Source organism: Tachyglossus aculeatus, chromosome 9 (assembly GCF_015852505.1).
Source record: "Tachyglossus aculeatus isolate mTacAcu1 chromosome 9, mTacAcu1.pri, whole genome shotgun sequence".
Taxonomy (NCBI): Eukaryota; Metazoa; Chordata; class Mammalia; order Monotremata; family Tachyglossidae; genus Tachyglossus; species Tachyglossus aculeatus.
The window spans coordinates 48,091,771-48,110,985 of NC_052074.1; the positions used below are offsets into that span (position 1 = coordinate 48,091,771).

Here is a 19,215-nt window from a genome sequence, read left to right on the forward strand (position 1 = left end):
ATGAAGAAATGGAACCACAGCTAGGAGTCAGAGGTCATGGGTTCTAATCCCGGCTCCGCCACTTGTCAGCTGTGTGGCTTTGGGCAAGTCACTCCACTTCTCTGTGCCTCAGTTCCCTCATCTGCAAAATGGGGATTAAGACTGTGAGCCCCACGTGGACAACCTGATCACCTTGTATCCCCCCCCCAGTGCTTAGAACAGTGCTCAGCACTTAGTAAGCACTTAACAGATACCATTATTATTATTATTATCATTATTATTATGGTAGTTCCATTCCTTAAACCTCCTGTTACCCTGATGAAACCCTGGGGGGGCTGGAGGGTCATTCGTTGGGCCAATGTTGGTCCCTTATAACCAAAGCAGCCTGGGCTTGATTTGCCAGGTGAGAGGGATGGAAATTAGAAGAGTGGAGACAATTCTAGGAGGCAAACTACTGCAATGGCAAGTGTCCGTCCTTGAAATCTCCGCTCCAGTTCCCACTTAATGCTAGCCTGCCATGGGGCAGCGTAAGAGGCAGGACAATCCCCTCCATCCTGGGACCTAGTTGTGATGCCGGGTCAGACCAACCTCCAGGAGATGCCGTTAGGACTGTATCATCATCATCATCATCAATCGTATTTATTGAGCGCTTACTATGTGCAGAGCACTGTACTAAGCACTTGGGAAGTACAAATTGGCAACATATAGAGACAGTCCCTACCCAACAGTGGGCTCACAGTCTGTGATTTCTGATTGTCTTAAAAGTCAACGAGGTCATTCCATTTCCTGTAGTGTACTTTTTATTTCCAAACGAACACCTACAACTGATTGGGAATATAAAAATCTGAACCCTGAACTATTATATTTTTTCTTAGATGAATCACGTTGTCTAATTACAATTTTGACTTCAGTGAGTATGGCAACAGACGTTCCCAATGGAATTGCAACACACTATAGTTATTATTTTGCTGTGGCAAAGTGCAGTCAGATTGAAATCAGATGATATTAATTTAATAAATGTGAGCTTCTGCATATGATAAAGGTAACCTACTGCAAGTACATGGATGCAAATAAGCATTTATCATCCTACTGGTGAAGAAAAACCGTTTACGTGAGCAAATAGTATATAATGCTGATTGTGTTTATTACCTATTTCCTGTCTATAGAGTGTATTTGACAAAAATTTTTGTACCTGTTTACAAGGTTGCATTGATGCCTTTGAAATAGCAGAAAAGAGATAAAGTATTTTTGCTAGTATTTTGCAAGGTTTGCTAGAGAAACAGTATGGCCTAGTAGATAGAGCAAAGGCCTGGGAGTTGGAAGGACCTGGGTTCTAAACCCGGCTCTGCCACTTATCTGCTGTGTCACCTTGGGCAAGTCATGTAATTTCTCGGTGCCTCAGTTTCCTCATCTGTAAAATGGGGATTAATAATAAATACTGTGAGCCCCATGTGGGGCATGGACTGTATCCAACCTGATTAATTTGTGTCTATCCCAGTGCCTAGTGCAGTGCCCAGCACATATTAAGCGCTTAACAAATACCATAAAAAAGTAACCACATCCCAGTCCAAAACAGTATTGGAAACTCTATATTCTAAGAAATGAGGCATTGGTTATACTATAAATAACTAACTTCTTTTTAAATCGATAAATATTATAATAGACAGAATAAGGAGCAATAGTAAAAATTTTGTTAAAAGCCACCAATTTGGTAGAAGGAAGGGGTTATATTTATAAGAATCTGTTTTGTGGCACATCAACAAATAAGTTTGATTGATAATAATTTTTAGCCTTGTCAGTAAAATGTGTCAGCAGTAAATGAGCCGTGGATCTGAAAGTATTTTACAAAAATTACTGAAAAAACATTGTTTTTTCGTGTTGAAGTGAGAGTAAAAGGGAAGTAAAATGGTTTGGATGTGGCTTCTCTCAGAGAAATAAGGAAGTGGGAAATGGGTTTAGGCATTGATTTAACCCCTAAAATGTTGGTTTCAGGCTTGTCTGAAAAGACAAAGGTGCCATCCCAACTCATCCCACCCGACTCCAAACTCTGATGTTATTCTGGTCTTGGTTTTAACTGAGCGCTGGGGCAGCTACGGAACCCAGTTCCCTTTCTTTAAGGTAGAGCCTATGAACCATGTGATTTCTCAACACTCACCTTTGTGTAAATCCACCTTCTGGATTTTTTTGTAGAATCCCCCTTTTAGTTGGTTCTTTTTAGATTCTTTATCAGAAGTCTTATGTTTCCTGTAATTTTGGGTGGTTAGTATTATTAGTATGAAAATGATCAGTCCCTGGGAGATTTATTCCTAACAATGATGCAAGCCATGGTGAGTCCATTTGGAGTTTTCTTGGGAACCTAAGTGAGGTTTGAAAACTTGTATGCCATGTATGATATTTGGTGAAGTGCTGTGCTGCTGTCATCTTTTCAGTGTTACACAGGCATTTGATTTAATGTTTACTGTTTGATTCCTCTGGGTGGCTGCCCCCACTAAACTAGCAGTTAGGTGTTCAATGGTCATTTTATCGCAATAAAAACAAACTGCTGATGGGATTGGAGCCCATGAAAATATGGCTGTCCCAAGGCCATATCGGCATCACATCCCCCGGTGATCAGAACATTACACGTTACCAAAGATGCTAAAGACGCTCAAAATGACAGCATAAATTCTCTTATTTCTGTAAAAATTATAATGAGACTAGGAACTTGAACAAAATGAATGTCCCATATTAAATTCCTTGGAAGCTAATCTTGGGTTTCCCCTTGGCTGCTCTCACTTTCCTTACAGCATTGCACTAAATGGATTGTTTAACTTAATCAATCAGTGGAATTTATTGAGCACTCGCTATATGCAGAGCACTGTACTAAGCACTTGGGAGAGTACAATACAACAGAAGTAGCAGATACGTTCCCTTCCCATAACTAGTTTACAGTCTAGTGGAAGATTAATAATGGCAGAACCTGGGAGGCATCCAGTTTTCCATCTCAACCCATGTCTTATCACCCCTCCCTTTTAAAATATTAATTAGAATGAGTATCAACAAGCTAAGGTTTGGGAATTAATGTTCATTTGTTGCTCATATTCTCCTGACTTTGTGCAGCTTTCTGACTGGTAAACATAAACACTGCTTACACAAAGTTTCTCTACTTCTCTTCAGTGTAGCCAGTGAGTTGAGCCATGAAAATCTGAATAAACTCACTATTGTATTTGGGGATTTCTTTTATTTTTATCTTTACCTACCTTACCCACTTGAACACTGGAAACAAATACAGCATTACACTGGAGAGCATTAAGAGCACTCCCAGTTTAAGTAAAACCACATGGTCTCGGAAGTTAACAAAGCCCCTTATTCCTGGGGACTTCCGTGGTCTGCACCAAGAAACAGACTCACCTATGAACACTTGTGTGTCATTAAATGAAATAAAATGTTCTTATCTTAGCCTGGTAGCATTTTTTAGAATTTGTCACAAGTTTATGGCCTGCATCATGCTTAGCAGTGAGTCACAGTCTGCTAGAGCTCCAGGTGTTAAATAATCCCAGTGTTTACAGAGCCTTGTAAAGTAAATGGTTTAGAAGGTGCTTTCAGAGTACAGAACCTGGAAGTATAGACCCACCAGTTGGCAGAAATTTGGGGACTGTTATCGACTCTCTCGGCTTCAAAGCTTTCCATCACCTCGCCCCCTCCGACCTCACCTCCCTTCTCTCCTCCAGCCCAGCCCGCACACTCCGCTCCTCCTCACTGGGCGTCGTTCTCTCCCGTCCCATTGTCGACCCCCGGCCCACATCCTACCTCTGGCCTGGAATGCCCTCCTTCCACACATCCGCCAAGCTAGCTCTCTTCCTCCCTTCAAAGCCTTACTGAGAGCTCACCTCCTCCAGGAGGCCTTCCCAGACTGAGCCCCCCCTTTTTCTCTCCTCCTCCTCCCCTCCCCATCGCCCCCACACCCTACCTCCTTCCCCTCCCCACAACACTTGTATATATTTGTACATATATATTACTCTACTTTATTAATGATGTGTATATAGCTATAATTCTATTTATTCTGATGGTATAGACACCTGTCTACTTGTTTTGTTCCGTTGTCTGTCTCCCCCTTCTAGACTGTGAGCCCGTCATTGGGTAGGGACCGTCTCTATATGTTGCTGATTTGTACTTCTCAAGTATTTAGTTCAGTGCTCTGCACACAGTAAGCGCTCAACAAATGCAATTGAATGAATGAATGACTCTGACTATCCACAGATAGCAGATTTTACCACTCAAAATTATGCTTATTCACCTTTATTGTACACCTACCATGTCTGTGTATTAGCATAGTCTCATCTTGCGGTATATCAAATGTGTTTAATGCAGAGATAAAAGATAGTCCTTTGTAACTGGCCAACACTACCACTGAGGAAGGTTGAGGGAATTATTTTGCTCCCTGAAGCAAAAAGACACAGAAGATTTAGCACAAAAGAGCTTTTGTGTGGATTACCAGGATCATTTCCTCAACTCACCATTTCATTTTGAAAGCAAGGGCCTTTTTTTTTTTTTTTTTCCTATTCTGAAGGACAAAAGCTAGAGAATCTGATGCCTTCTACAGGTGTGGCAAATTCTTTGCTTGAAATAGGCCCAGAATGATGTAATCTGGGTGCTGATAGTCTTGTGGGTGGGGAAACAGAGTGCATTTTCCAGTTGCTGTGAATCACCTCTCATCTCCTAACCACTTTATCACATCACTGTCTCCCCACCACCTTCAAGCTAAGAGTAGGAGCAGCTTCTAGAGGACACTGGGCTGTTTTTCTTTTAAAAGGTATCTGTATTTTTGGTGTCTTTAAATCCGCTTTTCTCCCCAGCCCTCCCCTCACCCCTGCAGGATCTGAGCTTCTCAGCAGCCTCTGAACCTAATTTGTGTAAAATGCTCAGCATGTTTTGGTATTTCATTAATGATTACCTAATGCACCTTTCCATGTATTAAGCACCCAGAGTTAATGTTAGACTTGTAGAGGTAGTAATTTACCTGAAGACATTCCCTAAATCGTATCACTTCAGTTTGCTTACCTGATATAAGTGAACCTGTTCCTGGGTTACGGCAAAAATCAGTAAAACATTGTTTTGCACTAACTTGTCTATCAGCTGTCCAATTGTTGGATATTCCTGAAAGGCATAAATTAAGATTTAAAAAATTACTGTTACAAAAGGGTACACAAAATAGATTTATAAAATATCTAAATCATTACAAAATGCAATTTAAATTTGAATGTTTAGAATTGTTCCCTTGTTCCTAAGAATACAGTTACATAGGTGTACGCAGTAACATTTGGTTTTGCTGATGTCTGTTTGTAATAATCATTTGGCTATGAGTAGATTTTAATTTCTAGAAGCCAATTCTAATTGATGTTGGCATGTGATTATGTATTAACTTCTCCAGTGCATCATCTGCCATTTAATTATAAGGGTCACAGAATAAGGGACTTTTGGTGTGTGCCATTTTCTAAGGTAGAATTACATTCCTCCTCCGAGTACTCCTTGGCAATGAGTTAAAAATTTTGTCGTAGCTGCGAGAGGAGCCTGAAGTATCTGACTGTGGTAGTTCCAAAATGCTGACGGGTTTGGAGAGGTTAAAAGTGAAGCATTTTCTTCTCAAGATAGATGTGATTTGTGATATTTTACCAAGTTGTTGTAGGGGTTTGGTTATCACTGAATTTCTCATGTCATAAGTTGGCTTTATTTGGTCTGGTTTCATAGGACAGCTAAAACTTCCTCTAATTGTATACCAAATGGGCACATTCCCAGGAGAAATCATCAGCAAACATCTTAATTAGCAAATGTGAAAACTGATCATTTTAATTTGGGTTTATTTACCCTCTCTGTGAACTCCAGACTCTGCAGTCTCTTTGTGCCTTCAGCACATCTCTACTTGGATGTCCCACTGACTGACACCTAAAACTTGACATGTCCAAATCAGAACTCCTCAACTTTGCACCCAAACCCGTCCTGCCCATGTCTCTCCCATCACTGTAGACAACGACACCATCCTCTCTGTCTCACAAACCCATAACTTTGGCGTTATCCTCGACTCATCCCTGTCATTCAACCCACATATTCAATTTGTCAACTCCGCCCTTGCCTTTCCATCTAAACTACTCCGACACTGATCGAAGCAGCGTGGAGAAGCAGCGTGGCTCAGTGGAAAGAGCACGGGCTTTGGAATCAGAGGTCATGGGTTCGAATCCTGACTCTGCCACATGTCTGCTGTGTGACCTTGGGCAAGTCACTTCACTTCTCTGAGCCTCAGTGACCTCATCTGTAAAATGGGGATTAAGACTGTGAGCCCCACGTGGCACAACCTGATCACCTTGTGTCCCCCACCAGCACTTAGAACAGTGCTCTGCACATAGTAAGTGCTTAACAAATGCCATCATCATTATTATTATTATTATTATCCAAGCACTTAGATCCTGCCTTAACTTCTGCATCGACCTCTTTGCTGACCTCCCTTCCTCCGGTCTTACCCCACTCCAGTTCTTACTTCATTCACTCTGCTGCCTGGATCATTTTTCTGAAAAATTGTTCAGCCCATGTCTCCACACTCCTCAAAAACCTCCAGCGGTTGCTCATCCACTTCTGTATCAAACCGAAACTCCTTACCTTCCTTCAGCTTTAAAGCCCTCAATCAGCTCTTCCCTGCCTTACTTCATACTAACACCCAGATGATAACCTTGGTTGTGGATTATCTGGGTCACTTTCTCCTACCTCCTCCATGTTTCCTGCTATCTGCCTCTTGGGGCCATTGGAATTGGGTCTGTGGGGTGGAGGGAGCAGTGTGAGGGGTGGAAATGAAGTGAAACACAAATAAGAAATGGCATGACCAAATCTTGGGCTCTGATCATCGTCATCATCATCAATCATATTTATTGAGCGCTTACTGTGTGCAGAGCACTATACTAAGCGCTTGGGAAGTACAAATTGGCAACATATAGAGACAGTCCCTGCCCAACAGTGGGCTCACAGTCTAAAAGGGGGAGACAGAGAACAAAACCAAACATACTACCAAATAAAATGAATAGAATAGATATGTACAAGTAAAATAAATAAATAAATAGAGTAATAAATATGTACAAACATATATACATATATACAGGTGCTGTCGGGAAGGGAAGGAGGTAAGATGGGGGGGATGGAGAAGGGGACGAGGGAAAGAGGAGGGAAGGGAGAGAATAGTCTGATATGTCCGGAACTCAGTGCATTAATGAGTATCCCATATGGGTAGTCTGCTGTGTTTTAAAATGTATAGTTGTATCAAACTGTGCAGTAACATTACCAAAACTGTTGACATGGAGTATTCATTCTTGCTGTCCAAATGACACTGTCCATCGTTGGGAATGACAATGCCTGCCAGTTTACTATCCATCCCAAAATGGGAATCTGCATCACTCACAAACACAAGAAGATGCAGCGAATCATTCCTCCATCCAATTTTTTCCTGCAATTAGATTTACCCTGTCAGACCAAGGCTCGGTTCTCACAGGCATTTATAGAGTGTTGACAGATTCCTCAACTAATCTACCATCTAATTCCTCTTTGGGGGAATTGTTCGAGAATATGCAGCTAGCTCAGATTCTCCTACCTGTTCATCCAGCAGGAAAATCAAAGACATTGCACGTTATGTGACATTATTCTGGTTCAGGAGAATTTAGTCTTGATTTAATGATGAATTTCCCCCAAAATGAAGGAACTGTGACTATTAAAAGTTTTTACAGTAAAAAAAATGATTGAGATGCTAGTAGTGATGATGATTTAGAATTCTAGAGTTAGGGAAAAACAGAAATCCTTAACCACTTGTATTTTAACGATTTTTGTCCCATTGTTTATTTCTCTAAATGATAATGGGGTTAACTTACAGGGAGCTTTCTTTTACTAGGGGCTAACTGTTGCCTCAGGCCTTTTAATAGCACTGTCTGGTTTTTCTCTAAAAACTCACAAAAAATTGCAGGATTATTTATCATTACCTTACAAACAGCAGCTTGCATAATGGCATCAAATCCTCCCTCTGGAGTGTCTATGTTAGCAGAAATTTTCTGATTTTTCACTATTTCATTGAACCTTTCAGCATCATTTGTCAATGGCAAAACATGTTTGTATCCAAAAGTGGGTAAACAGAGGTATGGAACACTTCTGTGAAAGAAAATGCAAAGGTTTTTGTTAAATGACATCCCAAAGTACAATCTGTAAGCTAGGTAAAATTAACTTAAAGACTTTATGTCCTAATTAATTTGTCCCTGAGACGTTTCCTGGGATACCTCTGTTAAAGTTGACTATAAGAGAAATGCAAAGAGTACACCCTGCAATTTTAAATGAATTTGGGGAAACAGTTGCTGAATAATGATATAATGAAATCAAACTTTAGAAGTAGGATGAACAAATACATTTTGAAATGAATGTTCTTATAGAATCTAAGGTACTAGAGCGATCTAATGTCTCTCTCACTGTAGACAGACTCTACCACAGATGGAGCCGGAATTATTGGAGATTATAATTGAACTCCCACTCTCAGCTCCTGTACAGTGTCAATTGTTATTTCACCACATACCCTAGCTTTTCCTACAGATAATTGTAAGAAACAGTGGCTGGGATCAAACAGTGGATGGGCAGGATTGAGCTATATATAAAATCATCAATTCTGTGTGTCTTTTGAATTGATTTATCTGTTTTTCTGGAGTGAAGGCTCCAAGCCTGATTCTGATGGATCTTGTGAAGCCTCAGCAGCTTCAGGAAACAAGATAAATGAACAACTAATATAGATTTGATATAACGTGGACACACAGGCATTGTTAACAGTGTTCTTAATTATTGGCAAAGCAATTGTGCTTTATTAGTGTAATACAAAAATAATTTAAAATGCAATTACAACCAACTAACCAGGTGAGTGACTTAGAGATCTGTGCGTTTGAGGCATTTGCAGAGTATCATAACTGATATTTGCCAGAAAGATTTGACCCCTTGGACTGATTTCCGTAGTATTGGCTCCAACCTAATGTCGCTTGTATCCACCCCAGTGCTTAGAACATCTCCTGACACATAGTAAGCGCTTCACAAATACCACAAATGTTATTATTAATGATGGCATTTACGAAGTGCTTACTATATGCGAAGCGCTTACTATATGCAAAGCGCTGTTCTTAGCGCTAGGGAGGTTACAAGGTGATCAGGTTGTCCCACAGGGGCTCATACTCTTAACCCCCATTTTACAGATGAGGTAACTGAGGCCCAGAAAAGTGAAGTGACTTGCTCAAAGTCACACAGCTGACAATTGGCGTAGCCAGGATTTGAACCCATGACCTCTGACTCCAAAGCCTGGGCTCTTTCCATTGAGCCACACTGCTTCTATTACTAATAGTCTTCTGCACCCCACACTGCTGTTTTAAGAATAGTTTTTCCTTTTCTCAATTTTCAGTGCTTAGTCCAGTGCCCGGAAAATAGTAAAGCGCCTAACAAATAACACAATTATTATTATTGCTTCAAGGAATCTGAAGCATTTCATGCCTACTATTAAATTTGAAATACTGCCCAGCTATTCTAAAACAGATAAAATGCCAATGAAGATGTCAGGTTTTGATTAGATCAGTTTCACGATGATGATGGTGGTATTTGTTAAGCACTTACTATGTGCCAAGCACTGTTCTAAGCACTGGGGTAGTTACAAGGTAATCAGGTTGTCCCATGTGGGACTCACAGTCTTAATCCCCATTTTACAGATGAGGTTACTAAGGCACAGAGACGTGAAATGATTTGCCCATGATCACACAACACACAAGTGGCGGAAGTGGGATAAGAACCCACCTCCATAAGCGCTTAGTACAGTGCTCTGCACATAGTAAGCGCTCAATTAATACGATTGAATGAATGACTCCCAAGCCCTTGCCGTTTCCATTAAGCCACGCTGCTTCTCTATAAATGGAGCCATCATTTTTAGTGGGTCCGTATAGTGTGTGTTGTCAAATTTGTTGAAAAACCCGGAGTATGTTAGGTTAGTTGTTTTTTCCCAGTTAAGTACCACGCCCAACATACCCAGTAGTGTTTGATGAAGTTGTGTTTTCACTTGTTTGTTCAGTGACAGCTGTGTGAGTATTCTCCCAGGGGCAGAATGTGGCTTCTGCAACCCTAGTAATTTACAGGACTTGGAAAGACCTTTTGTAGTACTCTGTGTAGGAGAAAGAAATAGTTGTCTTCCCTAAGTTAACGTGTATCACTGCTTAAAAAAAAAGTTTATTTAGGGATATGTCTGGATCATATTTAAAGGTTAAAAAGAAAAATGTTATAATGAATGAATCCTATTGCAGGTAACATGAGATTTTCTTTCTTGAAGTGAGGCAGATTATTGAGAAATGTAATTATCCTCTGAAGTTAGTTTCTACCCATAATGAATGCATATTCATGGAATCATTGTCAAAAATGTGTTCCTAAAGGCCTCACATAGTCTGTTTGGATAGACTCCAGCTTAGAAATGATTTATATTTGAAAAATGATACCCTAAAAGCTGTTAATCTTTTCTATAGACTGATGCCTTTGGAATGTAGAAAAAAACACACATGAAATGGCAATGTGTTTTGTTTGAAAAATGTCTTCACATGCCTTTTTTGGGGATTAAAATATAATTTTTAAAATTATGAATCTAGGGTATGTGCCTTACATTTCACAGACTGCCGCAGTCTGTAAGACGTATGCATAACATCTGTCTTTTCGTTGAAGTTTGTCATTTTCTAATGGGTACAAAATATACAATCCCACTAAATCCATTGGTTTCCATGACCTACACCAGACAAACAAGAGTAAACCATATTTCCCCACGTATGTCATAGAAAACTGTAAAAATAATTCCGATGATCCAGAGAGTGGTTGAATAATATGAAATAAGGAAGTGGGTTCAAGTCACCAAAGAAGCTGGTTGTCGTTGTGGAAAACGACGTATATATGTTTGTACATATTTATTACTCTATTTATTTTACTTGTACATATCTATTCTATTTTATTTTGTTAATATGTTTTGTTTCGTTCTCTGTCTCCCCCTTCTCGACTGTGAGCCCACTGTTGGGTAGGGACTGTCTCTATATGTTGCCAACTTGTACTTCCCAAGCACTTACTTCCCAAGCGCTTAGTACAGTGCTCTGCACACAGTATGCACTCAATAAATATGATTGATTGATTGATTGAAAAAGTCGTCTCTAGGGTTCATAGCCTATAATGAGGGATCTGCAGAGGCCTTTTCAGTGTCAGCCAGGATTGCCACACTTCTGGGTGTATAAAGTGCCCTTTCGAAGTTTGCAGTAGAACCACACTCATGGATGACATCGTGTTCAATCCCAAACATGCAGGACAAAAATAGCCACACTGACCAAAATTAGGAAAACAAACTCCAGAGGGCAGGTAAGTGATAAAGAATGGGAATTTGTTTTCAGACATAATAGGGAAGACTTCCATCACCTACCTGCAGGGATTAGCTATTTCCTCGGGCGTTGTTTTCATGAAGGGGGAAACCGGCTTTTCTACAAAAGAGCCGAAGCCCAGCCTGAAATTGCTGGTCAGCTTGGACATTTCCTTAGAAAGAGTGGACCCCAGCTCTTTGATTGTATTCAGGTCATCATCCATGGATGCGGAGAGGTCCATGAGGTAGTACAGATCCACTGGATAATCCTCAGTCTGGCGCACATGGACTTGTAGTGTTTTATCAGTTCCTAGAAAATTCACAGCAGGAAAAAAGAAACTGAAATGAATTCACATAACTCTAGCACCAATCCATGACAACACTGATTGATATTCTATATACAGTGTCATTTCAACATTAATTTCCTAAAGGGGTTAAGAGTTTAAAGGAATACAAGACAAGTTTTATCAGCTGGACTTTGCAGGAAAACTCCAAGTCTGAAGTTCCTAAAAGCAGTGCATATTAGGGCAGTTTATATCCCCTCAAGAAAACTAGCATTTAGGTGTTAGAGCAACAAATTCTGTGGCTTTAGGAAAGTAGAACGCACTGAAGGGACAGCTAAAGGTACAGTACACTACTGAAAGAAATTTCCCTGCTTTTGTGTTAGTCAAACCACATGACTCATATTTTTTTTAGGATAGGGCATCTTGCCTTATCACCAGTACTGGGTTTAGAGAGGAATTGGGCCCAGGAGAGCAGGCCAGGAGCTTGAATTGAGGTGGGAGGATAATCCTGGTCCAGAGAGCGGGTTGGTCACAAGGCCGTGGTTATCACCTTTGGGCTGCAGCAACAACTGGACGCTCTTGCTCCACTGGCACATGGTCATTAAGGCCCCCCATTATACTTTCGTAAAGTGGCAGCAGCCTGGACTGGATGGGGAAACTGTTGAGGGTGGGCTTGCCTTGCCAAACCTCAGCGCTCCACTTTGTATAGACCCTGGGATGACTGTCCCATGTCCCCCGCCTTCCTCCATCCTTGCATATCACAGTAGGAGGGAAAGGGACCAGAAAAAGAAAAGTGATAGCCATCTCCTCTAGTTTGAATAAAAATGGAGTAATTTGGAATACTCTAATAATATAATAATAATCAGACTCACAGTACTGCATAATCCCAAACATTTGAAGATCAGTCAGATTTTTGCAAACAACTTTTTAAACTTAGTCTTGAAGGCCAAGAAACAGATCAGTTAAACCAAAGAGGTTGTGTTAATGAGCCGTAACATACCTGGTCGCAATTTAAGAACTAAGCTTTGGGGTGAAATCTGTACGATGTCTGAGCTATTTTTCTGGGTGCCTACACTCAGAGGCTTATTTCTAAGTATTTCTACTTTGGAGATGGGATTTTCAATGGCGCTCAAATGACACCCTTTGGCCAAAAGATTTCCCGGTGTATCACACCTTTCACCAATTCCAGATGAGTGGGTAAAATTCTAAAAGAACGAAGGGAAAGAAAGTAAAATCTGCATTTATTTTCAGGATAAATGGAAAATGATTTTTTTGCATAGCATGTAATTTGCCCTCTTAATGTTTAACCTAAAAAATATTCTCTCGTTCTGTGCATTGATTAAGCATTTTGACATTAGCCCACCAGTACAGGAACATAAGAATCAAGGTTGGCATTAGAATAACCAAGAGCATTCAGAGTTAAACGAAAAGACTAGGCTCTCATTTGTACATACGTATTGCAACTTCTTTAGAAGTGTCTATAAAATCACCCACTGTTTCCAAGTTTCTGGAAATAAAACCATATCATTTGCCTTAGCTAGACATTTCTGAATTTACAAAGTTAGTAAAGCTTGCATTATCACCTAAACACATATTTTGGGACTGTTACTGGTTGATTGAATCATAGGGCTAGAAGTTATCTCCAGAGTTCAACTGCTCCATCCCTGTCTCTTGGAATAACAGTAATACTCTCTTTCATGTAAACACATCTAGGAAGAATTGAGCCTTCCCTGAATCCAGACTCCTAGTAGCCTGTATTAAAGAGCTACACACACAGTTAATTTCCCAGAAAAATCCTCTGTTAAAAATAGGTGTCCAAAAAAGATACAGTGTTCTTAGGCTAAAACAAATCAAGCAGTATTACTTATTGAATGCCGATGGGCAAAGCACCAAGTGCTTGGGACAGCATAGTAAGAGTTAGCAGATACGATCCTGTCCTTTCTTTTATTAAAGAGTGACCTCTTAGAGGCAGGGGTGTTTCCTTTATATTGATTATTAAATTACTTGACTGTCATTAACTTGTCCTTCTGAACTTTTAACCCATGCTGTCCAGTGGCTGCGCTTTATGCGTTTCACCCCTTTGTCCGAGGGACTGGGGTAGAAATAGGGTGAAAGGAGCCCAAGGAATCCCTTCATATTGGACTTCACCAGTCTTCATATTCTGCTGCTAAGTTCCCATTGTATTCCTGTTTGGGTGATTGCTACAGTCTTGCAATCATTACCAGAGGAATGAAATTTATACTAAACAGACAGCGGTCAAATGGAACCTCTGAAAGTACTTATCCACTAAGGCTCACAAACCCAAACTTGAGATGCCTTCCCTGGGTTACTCTCCATTTCACCCACTGGAGTTCCCCTGACAGTACCAGGCAAGGCTCAAGAAAGATTGGAAGGCTACAGTATATAGCCCTTACACCCCCTCGTAACTTATAATGGTTACTTTGAAGATGTTGGATCCATTGTGATTGAATCACTTTAAGAGTTTTTATATCCCCTGATTTTTGTTTGCTACCCATCATTTATGAAAAAAAAAAGCCACATCACATAAAATTTGCTCCAGGAGAGTACTTGGCTAGTAGCTATATGTCTAAATTAAAGGACTCAGAAATTCTTCTTTTCTACTGCCTCAAAACATCCAGTGCCAGTACGTTTCCTTAATGATACTGAAAGTTTTATGGTGGATTTTTTTTAAGAACCTTTGACTGATAGGAACACACACGAAAACCCCACCAGTGTCCCAGGCTTTTATAAGCCCATAACTGTTCAGCGGATTCCTCTTTTATGTGTTTGGAAGACATGGAAAAAAAAACAGAAAGGCAATCCTTTGGGACATTACCTACTTCTCAGAATGCTGGTTTCAGCTAGGATCATATTTCTGTGGTGTAGCCTGAAAGCACGTGGAACACAGGCTCCTAGATGTAATTCTGGATCAGAGATTAACTTGAAGGGATCAGGTATAAACCGTGATCAGAGTAAGTTTGGGGCCTTTTGAATGAAGTTACTCTGTAGCTTGGTGAGCTGGGCACACTGTTAGAGGTATAGGTGATGATGAAGCAGAACTTTGCCCAGAGATGTGGGCACCTTGAGCTGGCTACTCTGGTTTAGTTAAGGTTAGGCGTGGGGGAGAATCCTCTAGTATCATCCCATGGATATAGATTAAATGCGGATTTGGGTTTTCATTTTTAAGGCCCTCTATTGAGAGAAATTTGGTGTCTTTGTAAACATTCGATCCCCTCTGAGGTGAAGTAATTGATTATACCAGATATATGTGGATCTCCCCACTTCAATCCATACTTCTTGCTGCTGCCCGGATTGTCTTTGTCCAGAAACGCTCTGGGCATGTTACTCCCCTCCTCAAAAATCTCCAGTGGCTACCAATTAATCTGCGCATCAGGCAGAAACTCCTCACCCTTGACTTCAAGGCTGTCCATCACCTCGCCCCCTCCTACCTCACCTCCCTTCTCACCTTCTACAGCCCAGCCCGCACCCTCCGCTCCTCTGCCGCTAATCTCCTCACAGTGCCTCGTTCTCACCTGTCCTGCCGTCGACCCCCAGCCCATGTCATCCCCCTGGCCTGGAATGCCCTCCCTCTGCCCATCCGCCAAGCTAGCTTTCTTCCTCCCTTCAAGGCCCTACTGAGAGCTCATCTCCTCCAGGAGGCCTCCCAGACTGAGCCCCCTCCTTCCTCTCCTCCTCCTCTCCATCCCCCCATCTTACCTCCTTCCCTTCCCCACAGCACCTGTATATATGTATATATGTTTGTACATATTTATTACTCTATTTATTTATTTATTTATTTTACTTGTACATATCTATTCTATTTTATTTTGTTAATATGTTTGGTTTTGTTCTGTCTCCCCCTTTTAGACTGTGAGCCCACTGTTGGGTAGGGACTGTCTCTATATGTTGCCAACTTGTACTTCCCAAGCGCTTAGTACAGTGCTCTGCACACAGTAAGCGCTCAATAAATACGATTGATTGATTGATTGCTTTCTGTAATCCAGGAACAATGGTATAAACTCTTGTTGCACAGATTCATTGTAAGAACCAGATTGAATATCAGGGAAGTAAATGCAAGAAACTGCTTCCTGTCTTCATCAGAGTAGCCCTTTGATTTTGGAGTATGCAAGTTTGTTATGTTTTCGAATCCCCATATTATCTCTTACAACTTTCCCTAAGTATGGGATTTAACCAAATCACTAATACATTTTTTCAAGGCCCTTGTTCCTCCGGGGGCAGGGGGGGAAGATGTTAATTTGATACCTGTGTTTATGATTCCTTTATCTCATCAAAATGGAGGTTCAAGAAAACTTAGACATTATATTCATATGAATCTAAATTTTAAACTTCTTTTTAACCCTAGAGGTTCTGCTGCATAGCAGTTCATATCATAAAAATCTGTGGCTCGTTGCCTAGCCCTAGCCCACCGACGTCATATGTTTACTTAATGGTATGAAATACAAACTGTCATTTTACAGCATTATGATGGCCCCAGTCCTTTTTCTTCTGACTGTCCCAAGGGTGAGTTTCTGTAGTCAAGTAAAGAGGCCTGGGGTGAGTAAAGGAAAGCTAAGGAAGGAGGGAGGGTAAGGATAAAGAAAGTGTTGTTAATAATTCAGCCAGAATTTCTCTGGTCAAAGAACAGAAGCATAAAGAAAAACCTTCCTAATAGGGAGGGAATATAGACTTATTTCAAGTTCCAGAGTGGGGAAATTCCTCCCTTCAAGGCCCTACTGAGAGCTCACCTCCTCCAGGAGGCCTTCCCAGACTGAGCCCCTTTCTTCCTCTCCCCCTCATCCCCCTCTCCATCCCCCCATCTTGCCTCATACCCTTCCCCACAGCACCTGTATATATGTATATATGTTTGTACATTTTTATTACTCTATTTATTTTACTTGTACATATCTATTCTATGTATTTTATTTTGTTAGTATGTTTGGTTTTGTTCTCTGTCTCCCCCTTTTAGACTGTGAGCCCACTGTTGGGTAGGGACTGTCGCTATATGTTGCCAAACTGTACTTCCCAAGCGCTTAGTACAGTGCTCTGCACACAGTAAGCGCTCAATAAATACGATTGATGATGATGATGATGATGATGGTGAAATTTGCTATACGATGACTGGATCCCTTCAAATACATAAATTCAGTGTGGTGATTAGCATCCATTTGAGTAAGAATTTTACGCTGGCCTTGACATTCTGTAATAGTCATAAACAAGGGGACAGACTACGCCTCTACTTTAGGTGGGTAGGACTGAACGCCGTACACTGACTGGCCTCTTCAACCAAACTAGTAAAATTGGCCGGGTCATTTTCAATAATGAGGAAGAGTGTAAAACTGGGATATGATTGTAAAATGCTTAAATTTAGCCTCACAAACAGTCACTGGGGCCTTAGTAACTACTTTTCAGAATTAAAAAAAAAATCCCCTCAATTATTTGGTTTTAAAAATAATTTAATGACTGACCCCACTGAACTTTCCCCAATATTTCTAGTCAAATAACCCTGCAGAATTTAGACAAAGTACCAGAGCCCTCGCTGATGAAACGAACACAATTATTTGGTCCCTAAGGTTCTGCAAACATTTCTGCTTGAAATATTTTGAGGTCATTTGCTTTACCTCTTGAGAACACCAGGCACAGTGTGGTCCAATGAGAATGCACTCTTCACATGTCTCTGCACTTTCCACTGAGCAGCTCGCTAGGTTTCAACCCAGTAAGATGCAAAAGATTAAGAACACTTTAAGTAATTCCATTTATGAGACTCAGGCCTCAAAGTATTTGCACAGAACAGTATCAAGTGTGTCTTGGTCTTCAAAATACTTAATACTTTAATACTTCATCTTACGAAATGTTTCTATTTTGTAGCAGTCGCATAAAAAACAAGTAATGATTTATAAACTAATGTAACCATAATGATGTAACTGTGCTTCTTTTCTCTGATACAGCAAATGCATTGTATAACTTAGGTACATTTAAATACTTTATTTTACGAGTTGTTTAGCCAAAAAGATAGAGGCAGCATTTTAAGATTGTGCTGTTTTTCTGCTGTTTTGATTTACCATTTAATTTTGGTAAATTAAAATGATTTAAAGGTAATGTTCGTGGTGCTTAAACTGCCTTGCATTGCTTTCAGAAAATCTACTGCTTGATTTCTTATTTTGAAATTTCTCAGCAACCTTTGTGTCTATTCCCCATAATTCGACAGTGCACACTGAAGAAACATGTCTTAATACCACCACAGTTCTGTACCCGAAACCTGGTGAAAGCTTTTGCCCAGTGGCGGTGAGCCTTAGAGCAGACAAAAATCAAAAACTAATCTGAATCAAATTTTGAATCAAACGGCAGTATTGTCAAACATATTATTAAAGAAATACACCCCAGGCTTGTTTGTGAGCCTTACCTTGGGCATGATTATCTCTTTGCAGGAATAGAAGGAACAGGCAAAGCAATGCAATCCCCATTCGTTTTCAGTTCTCGCTGTGCAGACAGATTAAAAAATGAATTACCTTCGGCATAACAGGATCAAAGTTGAGCACCGCAAAATTCCTGCTTTCTTCAAGTGTAAAATTCAAGCGGCTAGCCTACAGTTGCTTGAAAAGAAACTGCAGGTAAAGAAATTGTTCATTAAAATGAAAACAAAGTCTACCTGGGCAGGTAAAGAAGACAAGCTGTGCTTAAAAGCAACTTCAACATGATTATGGAACTGTGTCCTTTACTTCCTTGTTCTCCGTATAAGGAAGGCAGGTATACAGTCACTAAGAAGGTGGGGAAACTCATCCAGGTAGAGATTTTTGTGTCAACACTAGCAGTCTTTCTGGGTCCTAGAGAAAGCCAGTATCTCGAGTGAAATGTTGTTCAGTGCAATGTCAAGGCGGCAGTTAAATACCTGTTTCTGGTACAGTTAGGGTTCAAACAAAATAAAGGAAGGAAGTTAACACTGGTCAGTATTTTCTTTTTATTAAGAAGTGAGTAAAAACATTAACTGAAGTAGACCTACCTCCAGAGATGTGCGGATCCCATTGTTTCAGGTCTCTTGTTGAACTTAAATCCAATACATTTAGTTCTGAAAAAGAAATGTATCAATTGTCAGTCGAATTTAGGCGTAGTCTATAAACAACATTGTCTCTTTTTTCAAACTTCATGTTAGTTGTTAAGGAAATACCGCCCAAATCATCACAAAAATATAAAAATGTCAAAAACCAATGAAGATCAAATAAAGTATGTGAAAAAGCCAATAAAAGATACTGACCAAAGAAAGGTGACCCTATCTGTGCTCCAACTAAGTACATCGCGATTCTGGAATGGTCTGTGTGAACTCATTGTGCTGTTTCGGGTTTGAGAGGGACACGAACGTAGAAAATTAGTGGGGATTTTTCTTGGCTTGGTCTCTTGCCTTGACTGACCTTTGATAAATCACTTTACTTCTCCGGGCTACAGATTATTCCTGTTTAGACATATTCTCCCCATGTGAATTTAATGAATGAGAGCATGCAGACACCACCTCCAATAATAGCCAGTCTGGCCGGCCCTTTATTGCGAGAGCTGAAG

The 19,215-nt window shown here is 40.4% G+C and overlaps 1 protein-coding gene across 2 annotated transcripts in view; it reads right to left on the reverse strand.

Annotated features, from left to right (window-relative positions):
* The window catches only part of ITGB6 (integrin subunit beta 6), a 53,971-nt gene extending 35,561 nt beyond the window's left edge, over positions 1–18,410 (reverse strand). The window contains exons 1-8 of one of the 2 annotated variants that reach the window (XM_038751277.1): positions 18,314–18,410; positions 18,068–18,144; positions 17,286–17,365; positions 12,668–12,872; positions 11,447–11,693; positions 7,971–8,136; positions 7,283–7,444; positions 5,020–5,115 (exon numbers count right to left, since the gene is read on the reverse strand). In XM_038751277.1, the coding sequence (XP_038607205.1) occupies positions 5,020–5,115; positions 7,283–7,444; positions 7,971–8,136; positions 11,447–11,693; positions 12,668–12,872; positions 17,286–17,365; positions 18,068–18,128 (1,017 nt within the window). In that variant the 5' untranslated portion in view covers positions 18,129–18,144; positions 18,314–18,410. Of the gene's footprint in view, positions 1–5,019; positions 5,116–7,282; positions 7,445–7,970; positions 8,137–11,446; positions 11,694–12,667; positions 12,873–17,285; positions 17,366–18,067; positions 18,218–18,313 lie in introns of those variants that run through there. The other variant, XM_038751276.1, reaches the window with a different exon arrangement.
* Between the last annotated feature and the right edge of the window lie 805 nt (positions 18,411–19,215).